The sequence below is a fragment of the Apostichopus japonicus genome, chromosome 2 (assembly GCF_037975245.1).
Source record: "Apostichopus japonicus isolate 1M-3 chromosome 2, ASM3797524v1, whole genome shotgun sequence".
Classification (NCBI taxonomy): Eukaryota; Metazoa; Echinodermata; class Holothuroidea; order Aspidochirotida; family Stichopodidae; genus Apostichopus; species Apostichopus japonicus.
The window spans coordinates 21,502,257-21,525,736 of NC_092562.1; the positions used below are offsets into that span (position 1 = coordinate 21,502,257).

At 37.1% G+C, this 23,480-nt stretch overlaps 1 protein-coding gene across 5 annotated transcripts in view; it reads left to right on the forward strand.

Moving 5' to 3' along the window:
- Positions 1-23,480, forward strand: part of LOC139982128 (uncharacterized) — a 71,979-nt gene that overhangs the window by 22,061 nt on the left and 26,438 nt on the right. For 2 of the 5 annotated variants that reach the window (XR_011797993.1, XM_071994715.1), the window contains exons 1-3: positions 11,064-11,485; positions 18,937-19,573; positions 20,917-21,109. Coding sequence is in view for 4 of the 5 variants with exons in the window: in XM_071994715.1 (XP_071850816.1) it covers positions 11,414-11,485; positions 18,937-19,573; positions 20,917-21,109 (902 nt within the window). In the remaining variant the exon portion in view is untranslated. Of the gene's footprint in view, positions 1-1,249; positions 1,491-4,628; positions 5,411-11,063; positions 11,486-18,936; positions 19,574-20,916; positions 21,110-23,480 lie in introns of those variants that run through there. The other 3 variants (XM_071994743.1, XM_071994738.1, XM_071994730.1) reach the window with 3 other exon arrangements.

Sequence of the window (23,480 nt, forward strand, 5' to 3'; positions counted from 1 at the left end):
CCATGTGCAGTTGCCAACAAATTTCTATGAACCAAGCACTGTCACGAATGCATGTATACCCTATACACAGGTGAAATGCTAATATTGTGCTTTTGTACGTTAAATAATTGATTGCGTTTAAACATAGAGCCATGTTCCACGCCTTGCGTATACTCGTATAGTGTAAACGCAAATTTTGATGAGTGTAGCGTTTAGCTTATTACAATCTTATTTAAAACACTAATATTCGATGAGGCCGGTTATGATACAGACAATCAATGTGGTCTATTGCCAGGGGACGGGCCGAGGGTCCTCCCAGCATTTACTAAAATTATTACACCTAAATAGTATACGTGTGCATCGGACAGATCAACAAGTATATATACATTGAAAAATGGGCAGATGCACGTTTCGGAGCCTTGGTAAATATTGGGGGGCTTATCATGCATTTGCTCCCTCAAATTTTTCATTGGGGGGCTGTGCCCCCCAAGCCCCCCCCCCCGTTCCGCCGCCACTGGCGGAAAGTGCATTACAAAACCGCGATGGGTTTCGGGTACGTAGCTCCCGGAAGAAGCAGCATATTTTATTTTTTAAATGTAGACGAAAGCCTGAAGCAGAGACACCGTTTTTAATTTCTTATTTTACCTCACGGTTGTATTATTATCCTTATGTTTAGAATGTAATGCCTACGCTTAAATCGGCTCCAATTTTGGGACCGGCTTGGCATCGATTTGAGCCCCCCCCCCCCATTTCTACCCACCCGTATGTTCGCCCCAGTATAACAGCAGTCCAAGAAAACAGAAACATTAAGAAAGTTATTATAATATTCATTTATTATTTGTATGTTAAAAGTATAATACAAAACAATATATCTTTTAAGCCTGTATACAGCCGGCTTTGTAATTTCGTTCTCCTTTTAGCCGGCATATTTGCTTTTAACTGCACATAATTGCCAAGATGACCAAAATGAGGTGCTTCTATAGTATGAGTACGGTATAGATAGTTTCATATCTATGTGAGAGTATATTCTATAGAAACAAGCCGTCATAATTTGAATTCAGTTATAGCTTCTGTAAGTCAAAGGTATGCAGTTAAGCAGTAGATCCTGTTTGTACTATATACATACAACGGCATCATATTTCTTTAGTTGTCTTGACGCCGGGCTTTCTTATCGCAAAATGTTTCCAGTTACTGCTTATCAAAACAGAAGTAGTCTTCTGCGGACTTTGTTCTGTTTGTTGTTCGATCGATTCACGGTGTATCCGACTGCATATATACACTCAGTCTTATAAGAAGTATAACCATATCACTGTATAGTTGTATAGTTAAGGAAATAAAATAAACAGGCTACAAACTTCTCAGACCTACAAATATTGTCGTTTAACTTTACAAATCAGCAGGTCGATTTCATCCATGAAAGACTATAGTTTCGGTTCAATTCAAACTTTGGGAAACTTGACACTGAATATTTTACATATTTGCTGACTCGGGAACTTCATCGCAATATAACGGTAAGTACGGAAACTATATATAACCGGTAGCCTTCATATAGCTACATGCCGGGTTATCGGTGATACCTATTGTTGACTTACAATAACATATTTTGGATGTTGGCTCAAAATATTAAGAACCCATAAACGTTCAAATGGCTGTTTTCATATCTGGTATATTAATTGTAATATGAACCAATAGTTGTAACAACCGATGAATGATAGCTAGCTACGAAAACGGAAAAGGAAAGAAAAGGGTGTATTTTACAATTTAACATTGAATCTATACTTTCATCAATTAAAGAATTCTACATTTCAAGGAAGTTCCAACAAAACAAGTGCATCTTGGATTATGCACGGGGTACCCAAGCGAAACTTTGTAATTCTAAATATAGTAACGATTTTTCAGAGGGCGTTTGTTATAATATATGTGTGTCTGCCTATTATTACTGATTCCGCGAAGTACCGTTTTTATAGTGGCCCGTGAGTGACTCGAGTAGGCCTAATTAGTCACCGTGTTAACGACACCATGTATTAAACATTATATGTGTACGAGGGTCTATGTCTGCTTTAAATGTCGTTTTAATTATAGCTATAATGCTGTGTTGATGAGTAGAAATATTGAACTGAGCCATGCGCATCCGGCAAAACGGCGCAGGGTAGGCCTAATTGAAAGTGCCGCTGGTTTCATTTTCGTAATGAAAAAGATTTAAGGTGAAAACTGATTCAACAAAACAAATATTACTATATGTTTGAAGGGTGCGCGTATCATTGCCAATGAGAATCCGGTACACGATTTCATGGGCGGCGATCCTGGGGGGGGGGGGGGGAGGGGGGATATATCCCCCATGAAAATGGGTGGAGGGGATGTAATACACCATATCCCCCCCTCCAAATGCCAGGGATAAGAATATTTTCATGCCTACATTTATGCATCATCGTGAATGTACGGCTCTTTTTTAGCTTCATTTCTCGCCTACCATAAACGCAGTGCGATCTTTTCAAATAAACCGTCTTTATAAAGCAAGAATAGTTGACTGTAGGCTTCATTGGCCCTATAACAAGAAAATGTATTATTGCGCCCACGGTATTGATATAGTACATATATGCACACTCATAGTATTCATATAGGCACTATAGTAGGCCTACACACGTACATGTTCCCTCGAACAGCTGAGAATCTCATGTTACCAGGGTAATGCTTAATGCACGTTTCACCTGGATGCCTTAGCAATCGGTACCTAGGAATGTAACTATGTGTAATTGTGTATTGCATGTGTATAGGCCTATAATAGCCTGCGTGAGGTCATTTTCTTCATCGAATAATATAAAAGAGCTCTCGAAGATTCTAACGTAGCGCCTGAAACAAGATTGACAGGGGCAATTTTCCCAAAATAACACCCGAAATTAAAAAAAAAAAGTATTTTGGATCCTGATTGTGAGATATTTCGGACATGATATCCCTATTTTAAAGTTGGGAATATGCCGCTTGGAAACCTCGGGAAGTGCCGTTTCCGGCCATCTAGAGGGTTTGTAAATCCCAAAATTTTCTTGTACGCTTCGCGCCAACCAATGGTGGCGCTACGCTTCATAAGGCTCTGATAGTCAACAAGGTCATATCCCCCCCCCCCCACTCGGAAGTACGGATCGCCGCCCATGCACGATTTAAGCTACTATAAGAGGCCTATACAGTCGAGCAGTCTCGATCTAATGTTAGACACAGCTGCCCTTAAATCACGTGTTTCTTCTGATTATTTGCATTTCTGTTCTAAGATTGGAGTAATTGCATGACCAAATCGCTATCAAGGAAGGTTTCCACTGTGTGTATTAAAACGTAGGCCGAACTACGTAAAAATCCGGATTTTATTAAAACTCTATTCGTCCAACCGGACGTACGCTGATACACCGTTGGAGGACCGGACGACGTGTGGCCGATAACCATAAAGTCGAGGTGTGCGCTAGGATAAGAACCTGGCAAGAACTGTCCAAAAACACAATCCGCAAAATATCTTAAAGCATGATATGAGACGAGTGCACTGTAGGCCGACAGTACGTACACTCGGCTCGTATCATGGGTTATATCTTGATGGTAATTTTATCACGACAAAGTACCCCCTAGACCCGCGCGTCTTTGGCCATGATCCCCTCCCCACCTACACACATGTCTATGAGGGGAAATCCCTGTGCAATCCATTAATCGAAACTATATCAATGGTCCCACCCGGACCACTATGTACTGTAACGTGGTCGGTAAAGGAGGTCCTCGATTAAATTGTGTGAAGACTCGCGCACAAAAAAACGTCTCATGCCGGTAATCCGACCTAGTTTCGAATGAGGTGTAACAGAAGTGTTAGACACCACCACCGGTCCCAGAAAATACACACACAGCTTGCTACCGTCAGTAATTAGACAATAGTGTACAGTCAATACATACAGCTACGGTCAATACCCACAACACAGTGTACATAGCAGCGATGGACATATCTAGGTCTAGATAAAAGATAACAAGGTAGCACGTTTCATTACTGTCTGCATTTTGTAGCGACAAGAGGAAAACTTCACTTGCAAGCAACGGGAAGTTAACTTTTCCAGAGCGCGGCACGTATGCGGTTTGGGCAAGTCTTCAATGCCTTTAAGTGCATGGACATTATGGTCCGGGAGGAATACTCAGACTGACCAGGGAGTTGTTATATTAGGATACACTCTGGAAGAACCATAGATTATGTTATACATTTAAATTAACACACGGTGTGCAGTTAACATAAAACGATAACGTCACCAACATACAACAATAACATATCCTAACTTAAATCATTGTAACGCCTTCGTTTCTTACACTGTGCGTTAATTATGATCCCCTAGCTACACTCACAAATAGACACATAACCAATTAAATTTATTATTGATATATTCGTCTCAGTTTGCCTATATCTGGATATCCTTTATTTGTATGAAAGAGGCGTTCCACTTTCTTGGGACATATGACGAGGCTTTTTGAAGGGTTACATAAACACGGTAGCGGTCAAGCCATAGTTAACGGTTCAATGATTAGCCTACAAGTGGCAATTTGAGTGACAAGTCAACTTTGAAATTTGAACTAAGAATAGGTGTGGAAGTCTAGGGCTGCCGCGGGTGGCTTCCTCTCATATTTGCAGGCTGTACATGGTCTGCCTACATAAGCGTCCATACATAGAGTATACAGTAGAAAGAGCGATCTATAGCTATTCAGAAAGACGAGGCTACTTGTTGATATGAACTCGCGGAAGTCCTTCAATTAAAACGAAGCTGAAAGTATACAACACAGCGGCCTCCTGATTATCAAAACTAGCCAACGAATTGATTGATAAGCAGAGCTAGTATTTCCACCTTTTTCGGAAACGCTCGATGACAAGCGCGTTGCAACGTATAGAGGCAACATGTTCGGCACGTTACTATTTGTTTTCAGTTTTACTAGTGGTGATATGCTCGGCTACCTTTAGGCCAGTTGGATTTTACACCCAAGTGTTTTGAATGAAAGATTTCAAGTGTAGTCTGCGTTCACCGTAATTCTTGGAAGTTTTCCACGGCACAATGCAAGAAATTATCATCAGGGCCGAATTACACACTGTAGAGGTGTGTGGGTGTTCATAAATGTGCATGTACAGTAGCTGCCAGGAATATCGACTCCGAAGTTAAAAACTTTCTTTTTGAATCATGCAGTATCCTGTGCATGTGCCTAGTATTGGGTTATACTCATGAATACCTAACAGCACTCACTATACATCAGTGCATGCAAGGAATGTGTAACTTGAGTGTCTTTTGGGGAAAAAAACTGCTCATCGATTTGAGAACATTACATTTCGAACTTCTGGCACAGCCACTGCTGGGGTATAACATTTCTGAAATAACGTTTAGCCCATAGACTTTTCCCAGTGCATGTGGTAGCAGTTCGAAACATGGCGGTAAGTTTCTCTTTGCGTTTGAAAGTCAAAGTACTAATAGCATGTTTGTTGTTTTCTTCGATGTAACGATGTTGTAAACGTACTGACGTAGACTGCGTTACAATTGTCAAGGATGCTCGACTTGTGTGTTTGGCCACCTAGGTCTTTATCCAGCTCACCTAGTCACCAACAATTGAGTTCTTCACCATGATACTAGTGTATGTTTCCCAAAGTCGAGTCTCCTTCATATTGTACTAGCCTACTCCAATATGGAATGATATGTTCATGCATGGGAATGTTATTAATGGTTCTGCATCTTCTAGGAAGCTCTCACGCCTATTTAATCTGGTTTGTTTTGGTTATGAGGGCTATACTAGGATGATTAGTTCCTTAAAGAGTGTTCCTTATTATAGGCGGTTACAACTGTTGAATCTCGCCACACTGGAGCTTATGAGGTTACGTGGGGACTTGATTCAGGTTTTCAAGATTGTGTATGGTTTTGACAAGTTATCCTTTACCGACTTTTTCATGTTTGCTAACAGTAGTTGTACCAGAGGTCATTGTCTTAAACTCCAAAATTCACATAGTAGGATTAATATTTGGCATAACTTTTTTTCTAATAGGGTTGTGAATGAGTGGAACGGTTTGCCTGAGAAAGTTGTACTTGCAAGTATGTGTCAATGGGTTTAAGAATGCTTTGAACAAGCACTTTAAGCATTGTAATCGGGTCTGAGTGTGTGTTTGTGTCTTCAGTTTTTTTCTCTCTCTGTAGGGTCCTTGACGGGGACTTAAGTGTCCCTCCTGATCCTTATTTCTACTAAACTAAACTAAACTAAACTAAACTATGAAGGTTCTAGCCAAGTATTCAGCCTATACTAACAATGCATATAACTTAAGACTAAATTATGGTTAGGACTTACAAGTTATAACTGTTCTGATTTTGTAACAAGCACTAACCTATTCATCACTGTTTTGTCCCAAGGACTATGACAAATGTTGTCTACCGATTTTAATCAGATTCACAGTGAGTGTACTTAGTTATTCTGAACACTTTTCAATAAAGACCAGTGAATGAACTTATGAAATGAATAATTTCGTGAATATATTTTTCATTTTATTTCCAAACATTTGAGACATTATTTTACCTCCAATATCATTAAAATTTCCCTACAATTTGTGATATTTTTCACATACCAGGGATAATGTATTCAGTATCTCATTGCAAAATGCCATACAAAATGGTCATGTTAATTGCCAACACGTGTAAATACAGTATGTATATGCAATTTTCTACACAGGAATGTATGTATGAGAGAAAATACACATTGTCCTCGAAATTGCTACACAAAGTTTGAACACTAGATTATATTCCCTGCATAAGTGTGAAAAACCACCTTGGAAATGAAAACAGTATATATCTTGTTAAAAGACTTTGTTTTAAAGATTTGTTTCGATCAGTTCACGCCGTCACGGTAAGTTTCTATTTAGCTGACCTTGAAGTTTTCTTTCAGGTTCATAAGTATACATGGCATTCAATCAATAGTACAGTTTATAATTGAACCATATTTTTCTTTTCATCAGCTTTCATCAATTTATTTGTTGCAAATTACTTACTACATCTAAAGTGTACAGGTACAGCGTAAATTAGTTAAAAAAAAACTTTTCTGTCTCTTCAATTGTCTGAAGGAGATTGGGGTTAGGTAAATGCTGTATTGGTTTTCAAGCCTAAATTCAGTACACATGCATGCCTATAGAAAATGTAGGGAAAATGTAGGGAAAATATATCCTTAAACTTTCAATGTATCATATGGTATTCCCATCCAGGAAGGGTCAAAGTTTATATACATGTACAGTGCATATTTTTCTTGTCAACATGAATTCACCTCTTCCTGTAAAATAAGGTGACCATATTTTCCTGACTGGAATCAGGGACATTTATTGCGTGACTAATATGGGGAGGGGAAAATTTTCAAGTGCCTAAGGTGCTTGTACTTTTTAAATCAACTTTATTTTTAAAAAAGGAGCTTTTTCATAGATGAAATTCACTTACTTTACGTGGTTCTTTGAGAGCTTGTGAGTTGCTTGTGTCAAAAATTTGTGTTCCGTTCTGCGACTGCACACTTGACTAAACATTGTTTTTACAATTATTTTACTAATAATGTGTGATATTTTCGAAATTCCTGAACATTTTGACGAATCGGGGACATTTTTGTGGACACTTGTTTATCGGGGACAGCACACTGTAATCGGGGACTGTCCCCGAAAATCGGGGACGTCTGGTCACCTTACTGTAAAAGCCATGATGCTAGATTTGGTTGTCCGAAGAAATATAGCAAAGTAACAACGACCAATATGTACACAGTAGGAATTAAAAGATGTGTAAGTTTAGTGAATGGAACATCAGCTTTGGGGGTTATACCAATAAATAATTTTAACCTATTTCGGGGTATTTCATTTACAATGCAATCAGAATTTGATGTGAACAACTAGTCATAAAAAAACCAAATCAAAACAAAACAAATTCCAATGACAAAGCATATATACAGCCATGCAGCTAGGGACTTTGTATAGTTGAGTGCTCTATGTAGTTCAACCCACTTAAAGTACGTACCAACATGTATTCTTGTGTTTGAAGTCTACATAGTAAATAAAGCCAAAGCAGTTTATGATGGGAATTATTACTATAGACAAATGATGGTTTCTACTCTATTACAATGATCATTATTATAGTTTAAAAAACAAAAAAAATAGAAGAATGCATTCTAATCTTATTACCTTCTACTTTTCTGAATACTGTAGTAGATTTTATCCGAGGGTAACAATAATTAGCCTAATAATTGTAAAGGACATGTCAGTATTGCCTACAATATGCCTTGTCCATACTGGAGGGTCCAGAGAGAAATAGAGAGCTACAACACTATCCCAATAACAGCAAGCAATGCGATTCTGTATGCTGTACTTTTTGAAAGTGCCTTTTCTATACACATTTGTTCAAAGCAGAATATTCCCAACAATGCTGTGGTTAGGAATTTTGTAAGCAGTTGTAAAGGAGAGTACAGGGTTGGCAGAGAGTGAGCTGTCACAGGTAGTCACCAACCAGGGTTTGGTTTCTTCTGGAAGACTGGAAGAAACTGGGGACAAAACAATGTTTCTTCTGGAAGGAAACGGGAAGAAACTTTAGACTCCTTTTCTGTTTGTAAATAAATTAACACTAGACAAAGAATGTTATGAAACGAAACAAAAATTGTTAATGAATGAAAAATCCCACTGAAAATTTGTTCTATCTGTCAATGTTTCAAATGTTAACACCAATTAATTTCTTTTGCGTCACACCGGATACCTTAGCCAGTCCCTCCAATCTACTTCTTTCCCCTCTTAGTTTGGTTCTTGTACCACTTAAGCTACTGTACAGCTGTTACTGCATGTAGACTGATTTCTGCTCTCGTGTTCAACTGTTTTGGTTTTAGAGAAGTTTCATCAGTAGAAGCCTTAACATTTAGTAGGCAAGAGTTATTCACAGTTCTCTGACAAAATTTGTTTATAATAAGAATACTGGATGCAGTATTAGTGCTAGGATGAATTAAGAAAGGTGAGGAATGCCCCAGTCAATTTATTTTTGTAAGGGATTTTTATAAAAGGGATTTTTTTTTTTTTGGGGGGGGGGGATTTTATGATGCTAGTATTTGAAGTACGTATACATATGCCCATACCGAATTAATTGCACATATAGTACATATACAGTGCTGAACACATGGTCGACCATTGCAACCAATACACACATTACACACTGTGCAGTGCAGCATTAACGAAGCCAGTGCTTTCATTTTGGAAAGATTTGATCAATCACAGTACTCCTTACAAAAATCAACAAAACTTTATTACATTTATCCTTCTTGTTATTGGCAAGTTTTTTTAACTACCCAAATAGTGCAAATTGTGGAAGTACCAGGAATTGTTGCGGGAATCCTACCGCAAGAGAAAATATTTGTGCGGGACCCTGTAGATAAATTGCGGGATTCCCGCAATCGCACGTCCTAATGTGGACCCTGACTAGCTTACAGGACAGCACCATTTGTGATTTGGGTTCACCATGTCCCAACTCTGTGTAGGTTTTGGATGTATTATCCTCCATTTTGCACTTTCTTCTGCTTTCAATGGAAGCAATAAAACTGCAGATTTTTCCACATTTTTTTTTTGGTGCCACCTTTGAAGAAACCTGCAAACCCGGCCACCAACTAGTACATGCAGGAGATTGATATTAACAGCGATCCTGCTGTGCGTCTTGAGTGGTTACGGAAGTTAACAAAAACTTTAAAGCGCCAACCCTTACAAAAATAATGCTTTTAAATTAACAACAAGATTCCATGATTGACATTTGGACCTGGTTTATACATATGTAAACTTAGAGAAAGTTTTAGATTACTGTACCATTATACTTTTGCATGTTTGAACATTGAGTCCTCTCTTAATTGTTGACTACATGTGTTTCTCATTTAGTTGACGGGAAGCAAATAGAATATTAAAGCAAATTAACTGAGAACTGACCAATAACAGTTCACACAATTTAGCTTTTAACAAGGCTATGTAGTAGATTTTTCGTATTGCTATCAATCATGGATGCACGCATAGTGACTGTCTGTCAAATTGTCTACATAGATGTCTATGTACTTAGCAAGAGGAAAGTTCAAAATGGGGAGAGAGCAGTCCTTGAAAACAGTTTTGAAAGCTGTTAATAGTAGACCTATGAATGGTAATGAAAACCATATGAATTTTTAAAAGAGGGATTTCCCATCCCCTCTTGAGACTACAGTATTTTGAAAGGTGTCCTTAAAGAGATATCATGCAGTGTGCATTCAAACAGAACTGGATTAAAAAAGTTGGTTAAATTTTCAACATTTAGTTTAAAAACTTAGAAGTTGATGTTATGAATAAAGAGAATAATAGGCTAGTAGAATCTTTTCAAATAGGATTTACAATTATGCAAAGACTTAGGAAAAAACAAATGAAGGGAATAGAGAGGAAAAATGAATGTTAATTATGCAAAAGGAACGAAAAATGTACTGGACTGGAAAAAAAATATTAAAGAAATGGGAAAAAAATGAATGAATGAATGGAATGGAAGAGAATAGAATAAACAAAACCTGCGAAGAAAGATTAAAAATCACCAAAATCTTGCAAAAGGACATAACTGAAGGTTTTGAAGGAACACAGTTTTCTGAAAATTATGAGGATGACCTTTTTATATTAATGGAGTTCATGGATGACATTTACATTTTCAGGAAATTCACTCCCAGTTCTACTCCAAAATGCTCCAGAAAGAATTAAAAAAAAGGAAAAAACAAACAGATTGAGGAGCTGCGTACTGCACCGAGTCAGCATAAAATTGCAATGTTTGCATTCCTTGTAACTTAGGGAATAGATTTTTTGCACATAAGTGCTTTTGAGTGCCATTTTCTTTTTGACGTAGGGTTTGATGAGCACTTTTTTCTTTTTCTACCCACTCTGCCGTAGACCCATATCCTGTGCATAGGAATTTCCCTATTTTTGTAAGGTATCTTATTGCCAAGTCGAGAATCACAGCTTAATTGTTTTTGTTATCTCTGATGAGCAGCCCCTATAAAAGGTAGAATTCCAAAAATAAAGGAACTTAATTGGCTTCAACAGGTTGTACCCTGGCTATTAAAAGAATAATACCAGAATATACAGTATTTCAAGGTTCAGCAGTTACGTGCAATGCTTTCCAAAGCTGGTTCCTGTTCCGTTTATCATTGGTACTGAAGCCTTGCTGGTTGGTGTCTGTGTGAATTGATATTTACTGTTGTTAGCTCTTCAGACTGGCTGAGTACCACAAGTTAAATAATTGTCGGTGAGAGTTGGCTGTTTGGGAACATAGCAGTGGAATTTTACTGGACTTACAGTAGCTCTATGGGAAGGACTATAATTCAACAATTTAGATCACAGGAATATAGTGCGGTTATGTTTTCAGTTTTAGTCTGATGTGAATCTTGTTTGAAGGACATTGCAATGATGTCTACAATGCAGCCTAATATATCATCACAAGAACAGTTTAAACTGGCTCTGGACCGTAAGATGCAGGTAAGTTTACAGTACTACTAATACTAATGATAGTTACAGTAATTATCACAAGGATGAGACATCAGATGTGTGCTGTTGCTATGGCAATGCTCTAGCATCTTGGTTACTAATACCTAATTAGGTTTTTCTGTAAAATTGTGGTTGAGGTATACTTGTAGGTTAGCAGTACGATAGGCAGATTTATACCAAGGCCTTAAAGGGTGTGAAGACTCGCGCAAAAAGAAACGTCTAATGGCTGTAATCTGACCTAGTTTCGAATGAGGTGTAACAGAAGTATTAGACACCACCATCGATCCCAGAAAATACACACACAGCTTGCTACCATCGGTAATTAGACACTAGTGTACAGTCAGTACATACAGCTGCGGTCAATACCCACAGCACAGTGTACAAACGATACAGCGATGGATATCTCAGGTCCAGCTAAAGATAACAAGGTATCACGTTTCATCACTGTCTGCATTTTGTAGCGACACAAATAAAACTTCACTTGCAAGCAACGGAAAGTTAAATTTTTCAGATGGCTGCATGCGGTTTGGGCGAGTCTTCAGTGGCTTTATTGTTACATGACTTTGTTATATAGCAGCAGTTGAAATAGTTTGGGATACTGTCAGGTTCCAAGGGAATTAGAATGTTGAAGAAAACATATATCACAAACTAATTTCACATTATATAAACATACATTTGTTGCTGTGGACCATGTGCAATGGTGTGCAGTACCTATATGCCGTCTCCTGACAGTTTGGTTAGGAGGGTATTGTTCAGTTACAGTAGTGAGGTTTTCAATCGGTAGGAATCTATATATAGCATTTATCATTAAAGGTTTAATATATTTGTGCTGTTTTAGTGATGCAGTAATCATCATGGCCGATATCTTGCTGTAATAGTTTTCTTCTAATTCAGTAACTAATAGAACAACTTTGGAAACATTGTAGGCAAGTTCCATTTAACCGTTACTCATATTATTGCCAGTGCTGAGAGTGATTTATATGGTTACAGGAAGTTAAACCTCTTTCAGGGCCCAGTTATAGGGAAGCGAAGCTGTGTCACATTAGACTTTTCAAATGACAAAAATCATAAGAAGGAAAAGAGGTGTACCACAGAGTAAATGTTAAATTTTGATCTTCATAAAATACGCTATTTTATTCCGATTAAATTAGTAGAGTTAGAGATAGTGAAGCATACATAGAGACAGTGGGTGAAGGCTTGTTGCCTATGATGGTAGCCTACAGATGTTCATTGTCTGCCCGTAATTGTGCTTGCAATTGGCAATGTGTCAAAAGTTGGACACAGAGGGGCTGCAACGTCACTGCAGCAAGGCTTTGTAGAATAATGTTATACACTCAGAAGTTACACACAGTAAGTAAGATAAGCAATAACTGATCTGCCAAAGTAATCTCTCTTTGGTTACTGTGCTGAAGTGTTTCTGGTTGACAGTGACAGAGGTGATACATAGAAGGAGGGGGGGGTGGGGAGGCCAGCTCAGGCCCCAGAGACAATAATGTCACTCATGCAGGGCCTCCTCTTTGAAGTTTTCATAAATTCATGATACTTTCCTGGGCACATGTCGAAAATGAAAATGAAAGTACATTTATACTTTCGATTCTCCCCGGTCCAAAAGTTGACCCCATGCACTCATCAGACCTGTCTGGAGAGCATAGAGTCCATCAGACATGCTGTATATAGATCATATATGGAACAAGAATATGATTTTAGTGGAAGCATCAATTACCTTGTTTGATGCAGTCCCTGCATTTATTTGTACTGCACATTACAACATACTACATAAAAGTTGTATTTATGTGGAGAGGGAAAGCAAAATGAGACAAACATGTTAGTTCTGAATGATTAATTGTTTGGTTTCAAGTTACATACAATACTAGCTGTTATGGTATGGCCTGTATTAAAAGACTGTGGATGTGTATTAAAAGACTGTAGATATGTATATATATATATATATATATATATATATATATATATATATATATTTATACACACACTGTACTTCTGTGGTGCTAATGTACTGTACGTATCAATCCAAGCTTCCTTTCAAAATTGTTTCCTGAATGGGACACTAAAAATGAATCATTCTGGACTGTCTGATCATAAATATGCCCACCTGTTCTATAGAGATCTAGATACTGCTGTCTTTTATCACAAATCAGTCATATACAGTGCTTCCAAACTGAAAACTTACAGTAAAGTAATCAAACAAAGTTTAGAACATTTAAATAACTTAAGGATATTGATAGACCACCAAAGGATTTTCTGTATGAATTATTCCAAGATCTTGATTTGCTGGAAGAAGGCTGGAGATAGGTAATTATCACAGAGCTTATAAATTTCCAAACCAGTAAGTTTAAGGGACACCATGGTTTAAGCTGCTGGTTGTGTTTGTAGCATATATATCCAGTATATAGCATATTGCCAGATGCTGTGTCAAATTGTCAAAAAATGGTCAGATATAAAGCATTTTTTTCCCTTTTTTGTTACACAGGAACCATGATATTTTATAAGATACAAATTTCAGAGCCTTTAAGACTGCTACACAAAATTAAAACTAAATTATATGCCCTATAGCAAAGTCATAAATTTCATAGACTTCAACAGAATTTATTGTGTAATAGACATGTAGAATTTATGCATCACAACAGTTCTTTAAAGTTTTTAGATAGATCTCTTACTGTTTTTCCAAACAAACATTGAACACAATTAGCACTTAATCTGATTGTATGACACATAACACAGGTGCCTATATATGTACCAATAACCTCAACCTACTTTCAGCCTACGTTACATGGTAGTAAACTAGTAAATTTTATAGCCTTGATATCATTGTCGTCAAATACCATTAGGCTCATTTGATCACCGATATTCTGTTTAAAACTATTTGTTCAAACAGAAAAGCTTCAACTTTGCATAATATCATTACCCATTAACTTAACTTCAGTGATTTTGGTTAAAGCCCTATACAGTACACAGTGCATTCTATACCGTTTGAACTTTGAAAATACATAATGGAAGTTCCTATACAGCCTTCCAGTACTGTAGGGACAACTTCCTTGTTTTGATAGAAACAATGGCTGCTTGTCTACCAGGCTACCAGTGCTCTGGTTGTTCCACATGGTAGGGAAGTTATCAAAGTTGGTATTCATTCATGTAACACATAATGTAATGACTTCTTGGTATTCATTCATGCACTGCACATATATACTGTATAGTGATTTCTTGGTATTCTTCATTCATACTGAGCACATACTGTACATTGGTATTCATTCTTACAGAGCACATATATACTGTATAGTGATGTCTTGGTATTCTTCATTCATACTGAGCACATACTGTACATTGGTATTCATTCTTACAGAGCACATATATACTGTATAGTGATGTCTTGGTATTCTTCATTCATACTGAGCACATACTGTACATTGGTATTCATTCATACAGAGCACATATATACTGTATAGTGATGTCTTGGTATTCTTCATTCATACTGAGCACATATATTGGTATTCATTCATACAGAGCACATATCTTGGTATATACATTCATACAACACACATATACGTATAGTGATGTCTTGGTGTGCATTCATACATAGCACATGTATAGTGATGTCTTGGTATACTCTCATACAGAGCACATACAGTATATGTAGTGATGTCTTAATTGGTACTCATTCATACAACGCACATGCCTTGGTATTCATTCATACAGAGCACATATATGGTGATGTCTTGGTACTCATTCATACATAGCACATATATAGTGATATCTTGGTGGTGATACATAGCACATTTATAGTGATGTTTTGGTACTCATTCATTCAGAGCACACTGTCAATAGTTATGTTCTAACTAGTCATTCAATACAGAGCACATAATTATGTCGTGGCAGATTTGAATTAAATTCAGATTCCTTTATAATATGGGTGAGTGTGGTGTTGTTACATTGCAGCAAACTGAATACAAGATTTATGGAGCTTCACACTTTTCATCCAAGGGAAAGTAATACATACTGATCATCAAACAGTATTCATCTTTAGTCACATGCAAAGCCCCCAATTCAAATTTGTAATTAATGTATGAAATTAAAATTGAACGGGGTTCGTTAAGAGAAAGTCCGTACTGTCAAAATAAATAGAAGCATCATTTACTCTTGAACTCAACGGTGCCCCAGTCTCCCTTGTACCTTGCATTAGTTTTAAAGCAACGAACTTTAGTGTTCGCTATATGAAAACAATCTTGATGTTATTCCATCTTTGAGGAAATCCCATAACAATGTAGGCTAGTGATGCTTCAATTGCTTAATGAAGTACAAGTGAATTTGTTGTTCTTTAAATTTCCAGATTTTTCTTTACCTGTTACTTTATATACTAGCTGTAAACTTGACCTGCTTGGCAGATTTATAGTCAGTGAAGTGGAGCTCTCTGTCAAATGAAGTAAAAGTGTTGAGGAAGAAAGTGTATTTGCTCAATTTAAGAGTGCTCTTCCTGTTTTCTTGCGTTAAAGAAGCTCCTACGTGTTTGATTTTGTAAGCTATTTTGAAAGTTTTGTTTATTGATCTGTAACAAAAATCCCTTAACAGTTTAATAAAGTCAATTGGCTTTCCTTATTGTTATGCTTGAATTCAAACATTATGTGGAGTAACAGGGAAATTTTTTGAAGATTTTTGTTTCCTTTTTACATGTGATTTAAGGCTTGTATGGATGTTATCTAGGTGACAAAAATGGTTTTATAACCTAATAACTGACTGATTAACTGCGGTAATTTGCAGAATTTTTTATTCGAGGGGTTGTCTTACTTTCATAATGAGCAATCATCCTTTAAATAATATTTGATAGAAGCAGTAAACTTGCTGATCATCTCTGTTGAGAATATTATGCATTGAGAAATCATTTAATTTTTTTTTAATATGTTGAATTGATTTACTTCGCTCCAGTCTTACCTGTATCCAACTCTGTATCTACCTAAACTGCATGTCAGGAACAACATTTACGCACAACGCCCTCAACTTCTGGGACACCGCCCATTAAATTAACTCTTCCTTCCGAATCGACCATTCAGAAGATACTGTAAAACTAATGCGATTATTTTTAAAGACTTGTCGATTCAGAGTTCTGTTTACATATTGAATTTGATTTGGTGCATATGGTCTGTGCAATATATATTTTTCAATGACAATACTGTACTTTACACACTTTAAGTGCACTTCCAAGTGGTTTGGTAAATGGTGCCATTGTTTTAATATTAATCAAGGTAATCCTCTTTGATCCAATTAGAAACTTTGCAAGAGCATGCCATTAACTGCATGCCTCCAGAAATGACTTTGCATTTTGCAGGAACACAAGTTGCTACTGTAATGGTATGCTGTATTGCCCCCAAACATGCTAGATATTCAAATTGTGTGGTCACCTTTGGTCAAAATTCTTAAAATGTTTTTGTTATAAGTTATAACCTTTGAGAAAATTTTCCTCACTGGGACATTCAGTTATCTTGTGTGTTCCTTTAAAATGTCTGATAACAATTTGAAGAGTAAAGACCTCCAGGAAAGTACTTTTTAAAAACTTCTAGCAATTATAGCGTGCTATAATTTGAGGCCTATACTGACTAATAATAATAATAAATGAGACTTATATAGCGCCAAATCAGTAAACAAAAGTCACTGCTCAAGGCGCTTTACAGAGAAAGCAGATTAATTTTCAAAAGAACAAGTGGAAAGATGGGTCTTAAGTAGACTTTTGAATGTAGAAAGTTTATAGCATGTTTGAATGTGATCTGGTAACCTGTTCCAGAGATACTGCAAGAGCCAGAGTATTCGAAGCTTCTGCAACCATAGGTCTTCAAGCGTGGTTTAGGAACAGTTGAAGTAGTGGTGTAGTAACTTAGGATAGGCCAACTATGACGTAAGCTGAATATGTGGTAGAGTATATATATTTAAACCAACATATCAAACGTAGGGAAAGAACTATGATTGCAGGCTGCATTTAATTAGCAGGTTTTTTTGTTTTTTTTGTGAGACTAGTCTTTGGAAATGAAGGTTCATTTTATAGTACTGTAAGATTGGATTATCAATTTAAGAAGACAGACCCATTGTGTTAACTGTTTAAATGGCCGTATATCTAGTTACAAGTCAAGAGCAATATATTGTATGAAACATTTGTGATCTCAAAAATTTTACCTTTCTAGTGAAAAATTAATATGTGGTCATGGTTATGGTTTTCATGAGAATTGGGTGCTCTGTTTACATATGATAAAGCTGAAAGAACTTGCTTGATGGTAAATATCAAAGTTAATAAACAACTGAATGATTGATGATTCATATAAATGTTAAACGTTCGACCCGAAGGTAACAGCCAAGAGTATGCATTTCAAATGTCAAGTTACTGAAGCCAGCAGCGATATAAAGTTGTTTATTTACTTTGTAAACACAGAAAATTTCTTGACATGATTTTGATTGATTATTTGACAAATTGCTGCTATCATCTGATCTTAAAACTCCAATAGCAATTCTGGCAATTATTAAACTTGACTCAGATAAGTTTCCTTTATAAATTTAAACAGAAAATGTAAAATAAATTGGGTAAAAATTTCCAGTTGCCACATTGCATGTATGTAGTACTATATGTGATGAAATTGTCTCAGCACTGGAACAAAACTTTTTAGAATAAAACGGAAATAATTAAATCACTGGCTAACGTATTGTTTATTTGGTGAAAGCGAAGAAAGCCTTCAAGGATATTTGATTAATTGCGTGCTTGTTACTTTGAGCGACTCTAGTTTAGATCGGTGAAAATTTGCTGGAAATTTGCGACCAACGCAAGATGACCTTCTCTTCTCTATAAATATTTTGAACGAAGGGAAATCACGTTCTTGTAACAAAATAAACTGTTAATCAGGAATTAATTCAGCAAAATCAATCGTTAGAATCAATATTGATAGAAATCTATTATACTGTTGATAAAAATGGAAAAAACATCCTGTATAATAATAATAAAGGTAATAATAATAATGATAATAATGATAGTAAAGTTAATAAAGGTAATAATAATAATGATAATAATAATAATGATAATAATAATAATAATAATAATAATAATAATAATAATAAAAGTTATAATAATAATAATAATAAAGGTAATAATAATAATGAAAATAATGATGATAATAATAATAATAATATAATAATAAAAGTTATAATAATAATGATAATAATAATAATAATAATAATAGTAATAAAAATAAAACAACTGGCTGCCATCAACTGTCACCTTTAATTTCATCGTCAAGCAAAGTTTTTATTTCCTTTTCATGTCAGTTTTGATTTCCTGAAGTACTTTTCATATATTATTTCACAGTTATTGTATAAATTCAAAGGACCCTGTGATAGTTTTTGCCACTTCATTAAATCTCTTTTTACCGAGTGTAATTTTGTTTATCTGTCCTCAGGAGATGGCGAAGGTTGCAGACCTGAAGGCCATGTTCAACCAGGATCTGCCTGTAGGGAAACCACCGCCAGCTGTTAGGAAACCGCCGGTCGCAGCCGGCAAACCAAAAGTAGCCGTCAAGGTTGCCCCAGCACACGTGAACGGAGCTAGCAAAGTAGCACCCATGATCCCGAACGGACTGAGTGCAAACGATCTGTCTCGTGGCCGATTAAAATCTTTTGAGAGATCCTCCTCTCCATCCGGATCGCCGGAGAAACAGAAGGACGATTCATCTTCGCAGGGAAATATCGACTTTAGAAGCAGACTAAGAAAAGTACAGGATCCCGCGAGTAGTCCACCCAAGGTCACGCCCAAACCAGGTGTCAAACCCCCAGTAGCGAAAGCAAGCAAGCCATCTATAACCCCTAAACCAAGACTCCAACCCCCAACCCTCGTACCCTCACAAAATGATCAGAAAACGCCCGGTTCAGTTCCGGTGGCGAGATCTCCCTCCAAGACGGGCTCCGTCAGCAGCTTAAAATCCGACAGCTCAAAGGAGGGAATATTTCAGCTTGCTGCTCTACCTTCCTTAGAGGTACTAGGAAGCCCTCCTCGGAAACCACCCAAGCCGAGTTACGTAAGGCTGCCACCACCTACAGGTTTGTACATTATACAAGTTTTTATTTCTGTAAGGGTATTGAAGGAAACGCAACAATAAAAACAATACCGTTGTGTTGATGCCCTCTGCTCTACTGATCTACCGTTGGAAACATGTTATGTAAATGATACTGTTTAACCCATCGATTTGGCTCAGTAGTAAACTTTATTCTAGCAGTTATTGATTTGGCAGATCTGGTCACTAAACATTACCGTTGATGTAGTACCGTCGTTAGGTGTTACTCCTGGGCGATGGTACGTATCGGTAAGTATCGTCGTTCGTAAATACCCAAACCAGTGAGTTTTGGGGTCTTTTTTGTATGCTTCTGCGTTGGATGAATCTAACCGTATAATAGTGCGATCTGCACTGTAGTCATTGTCGACTTTGGAATCTGCGGTCCCCCTCACGGTTGTTGATGTAAGTGAGAGTGACTCAATAATTTTCCCTTTCGGGGAAAACCACATATGTCTAAACTTTTGAAAATGTCTTCAATTTTGCAAGTTTGTGTATGTTCTTTAGTTCTACTACTATTTAATATAATATAATACATTTGAAAGAGGTAAATTTATTGTTGATTGACGTAAGAGGAACAAATTCTAAACATTCAAAGACTGTGGCTTAGTTTGATCAATTGTAGTCTTACTTATTTGGTAGGGTGACTCAAATTACCAGGAATTGTTCTTGAGGGGCAAACAGCCAGCCGGTGCACTGTGCTGATAGCAAACACTGTCATAGGGCTGTCAGAATTTGATACCCAGTTAACTCAACTTAACTGTTAGCATTTGCCTTCATAAATGACCCATTTTTGACATATTCTTTTAGAGTTTTACATGCAGTCCAGCTCTCTTCTCCTCCCCCCCCCCTCCCTCGCTTCTGACCCACCCACAATTCAAATCAGTTCTCTTGTGATTGAATGGAAAGGTTTTCTGCACATTGACAGTTGTCAGAATCAGAACGATGATTAAAATAACCTTATAAGCAGGAAATCACAAAATACTGCCAATGTTGTCATTCGTGTGTTTATTATGTCATTTTTTAAGAATCTCGGACACTGACATACAATCCAATGTGCTTCAATTTGAAGAGCAAATAGTATTACAGTATCTTTGGTTGGAATTAAAAAAAACTAAAAACAGTCAAATGTACCAGTTTTGTTCATGTTTAGTGCTGTACATACTGCACTGTAGAGACATCATTGCATATGCATATGCAAATGCCTATTTGCATATGGAAATGCAATATGCAAATAATATGCAAATATGCATAATAATATGAGAAAAGATGGCATGCAATAACGAGAACCGATTGAGGTGCTAATGTCTGTTAACGGGATCTCTTCAACAGGTGTTTCAGAAGCCAAGTCACGCAAACCAGCTGCTTTCTCGCGCGGCCCTCCGCCCTTACCATCCAAACAGCCAGAACCCATCACACCGGTGGAAGAGGACTTTGATGGAACGTATGACGATGTCGCGAAGCCACCTCCACCCCTCCCTCCCACCACTAATAGGCCATCTCTGAAGAACAGGGTATCAATGATGTAAGTTAAATGTCTGGCTACTTTTTTGATCTTTACTCATCTCTGTCACCTGTTATTATATAAGAACAGGTACCCGGTCATTACACCTCATCTGGAAAAGGTCGAAGAAAGTAAGAAAGAAATAGTGAGATGTTTATAGCCACAATGGTCATAAATGGCAGTAACCTACAGTAGCTGTTACAAAAAAGCTCTCCTAAGTGTTGCAAAGTGTAATATCTGGATAATTTCGAGCCATCGTTCTGAGAAATAGTCATCAAATATGTTTGCATGTTTAATATTTGGTGGAATGAAAACATTTGTGCAAAACTGACAAATTTGAAAAGAGAAGGGAGAAGGAAGAGGGGAGAGGAAAGTCAGAAGAATGGGTAAAGGAAGGGTGTAGAAGCAAGGGAAAGGGGGATGGGGAGAGTGGGAAAGGAGAGAAGGGAGTGTGGTGAAGGGATTGGGGATGAAGGGGAGAGGGAAGGAGGAGAGAGGGCATGAAGGGGAGAGGGGGTGAATGGAGCGGGGCTGAAGAGGAATTTTACACCAGTATCTGTTTCACAAATCCAAACAAGTAGTACCAGACAAATACACAACTCTTCATTAATAGCGACTGTCAAGATTAGCATGCATCATCCATGTTGTAAACTGACTTCATATAACTTATGATGTCATCGCTAGCAAAATAAGGCATCGAGGACCTTTGCACTTTCGTCAAACACAAACAAAATTAATCGGTCCAAATGATGAAATTATTTGTAAAGCAAACAGTTTTTCTTTCAAAATGACTCTTATGACCAGACTTCCTTGTTGGGGTGCAAAGTCCCTGCCACTTTGTGTTTTGTTAGGAACAAGATTGTCCCATGTCAGTACTGTACAGAGGGTTATACTGTAGGTTATATGAGGTAACTGCCATTGCCCCTAAACTTCCTTATTGACTTATATGTACGATTATAATTAATGCCTATGGTGTCGCAGGCCTGTATCGGAGTGTCCTGCTGTAAGGAAAGGATGCAACGAATACTGGCGATGCCATTTCCTGGAGCCCTCGATATGGTCACACCAACCGAGTTTATAAACGCTGAAAATTTTGAAACTGCAAAAACTCTGAGATTTCTGTACAGCTTCAGGAAATAAAGTTACAGCTCATTTTAAAGGTTATGTTTTGCAAGGATATTAAAAAAATATTAGAAATTATTAAGAGAAGGGTAAGGATACTAATATCAAAAGATATCCAGTTATGGTTTCAACCCTCGCCAACATCCTTATTTGTCTTCCTCTTATTAGTTGTCAAACATGGAAGGGAAAAGGGGAGAAGAGGAGGAAGGGAGATGGGAAGAGAAGGGAATTTTAAATATTATGTCTTAGTGAACTGTTTAATGTTGTCTGTCACCCTTTACTACTTTGTCTTTAGATTGCTACTTTTGCCTTTTGCAGTTATGTAGTTTGCCTGCTCAGAGCTTTTATGCAGTGTTTTCTGCTTAAAATGAGAAGAGGGTCTTTTAAAAAAAATTAAAAAATTAAAAATTTGTCAAAATAATTTATAAAAAACTTTAAACTTTAAAATTGATGAAAAACTTTAAATTAAATTTTTTTTTGATAAAAAACAATGTTACAAGTCAGATGGCCTGATGTTTCGATCCTCGCAGGATCTTTTTTTACATACAAAGTAAGAACATGTTGAGAGATACAGATGTACAGACAGTTCAAATTGGACGAATCAGCAATGAATGGAGTAAGAACAGATAAAACAATGGAGAGGTTCGATGAAAGGAATCGAAATGTCAAGCCCTCTAACTATTACATTAAATATTAAAGTACACAGGCTTTTTGCAGTAGATAAACAGTTTGTTGAAAGTTTTATCTCTCACAAAAAAGAAAAAAAGAAGAAAAAAAGCAAAAAAAAAGAGGCATACAGTACTTGTAGAAAAAATAAAATGGTTTGTAGTAATGAAGGAATATTTACTCCATAGCAATGAGCAGAGGAGTGAGAAGTAAAAAACGAAAGACATGGCATGTTTTTTTTCAGGTCCCTGACTATCCTCTCCTCCCCTCATCCTCCCCTCGTCCTCCCTCACCCACAAGCCATATTTGGAAACACTTGTGAGTGTTCACAAATACTACGAACGAAGGTTATTAAGGACATATTTCACTCACTCCTCACTTAAATACCTGTCTCCATTACCTACACACACCTATCTACCCTAGCCTAATAACTGGTGACCCTCTGGTAATCCTCTGGCACTGCCCCCCCCCCCCCAATGACCCTATCTATTCATTGCCAAAACCATTGGGTGTTCCCAAGGAGGAGTTATGCACATGACAAAATTGTTACAAGTTTGAGTTCATGACCGGTTTAATAGAAAAACATGGACTATTTTACTTCGGG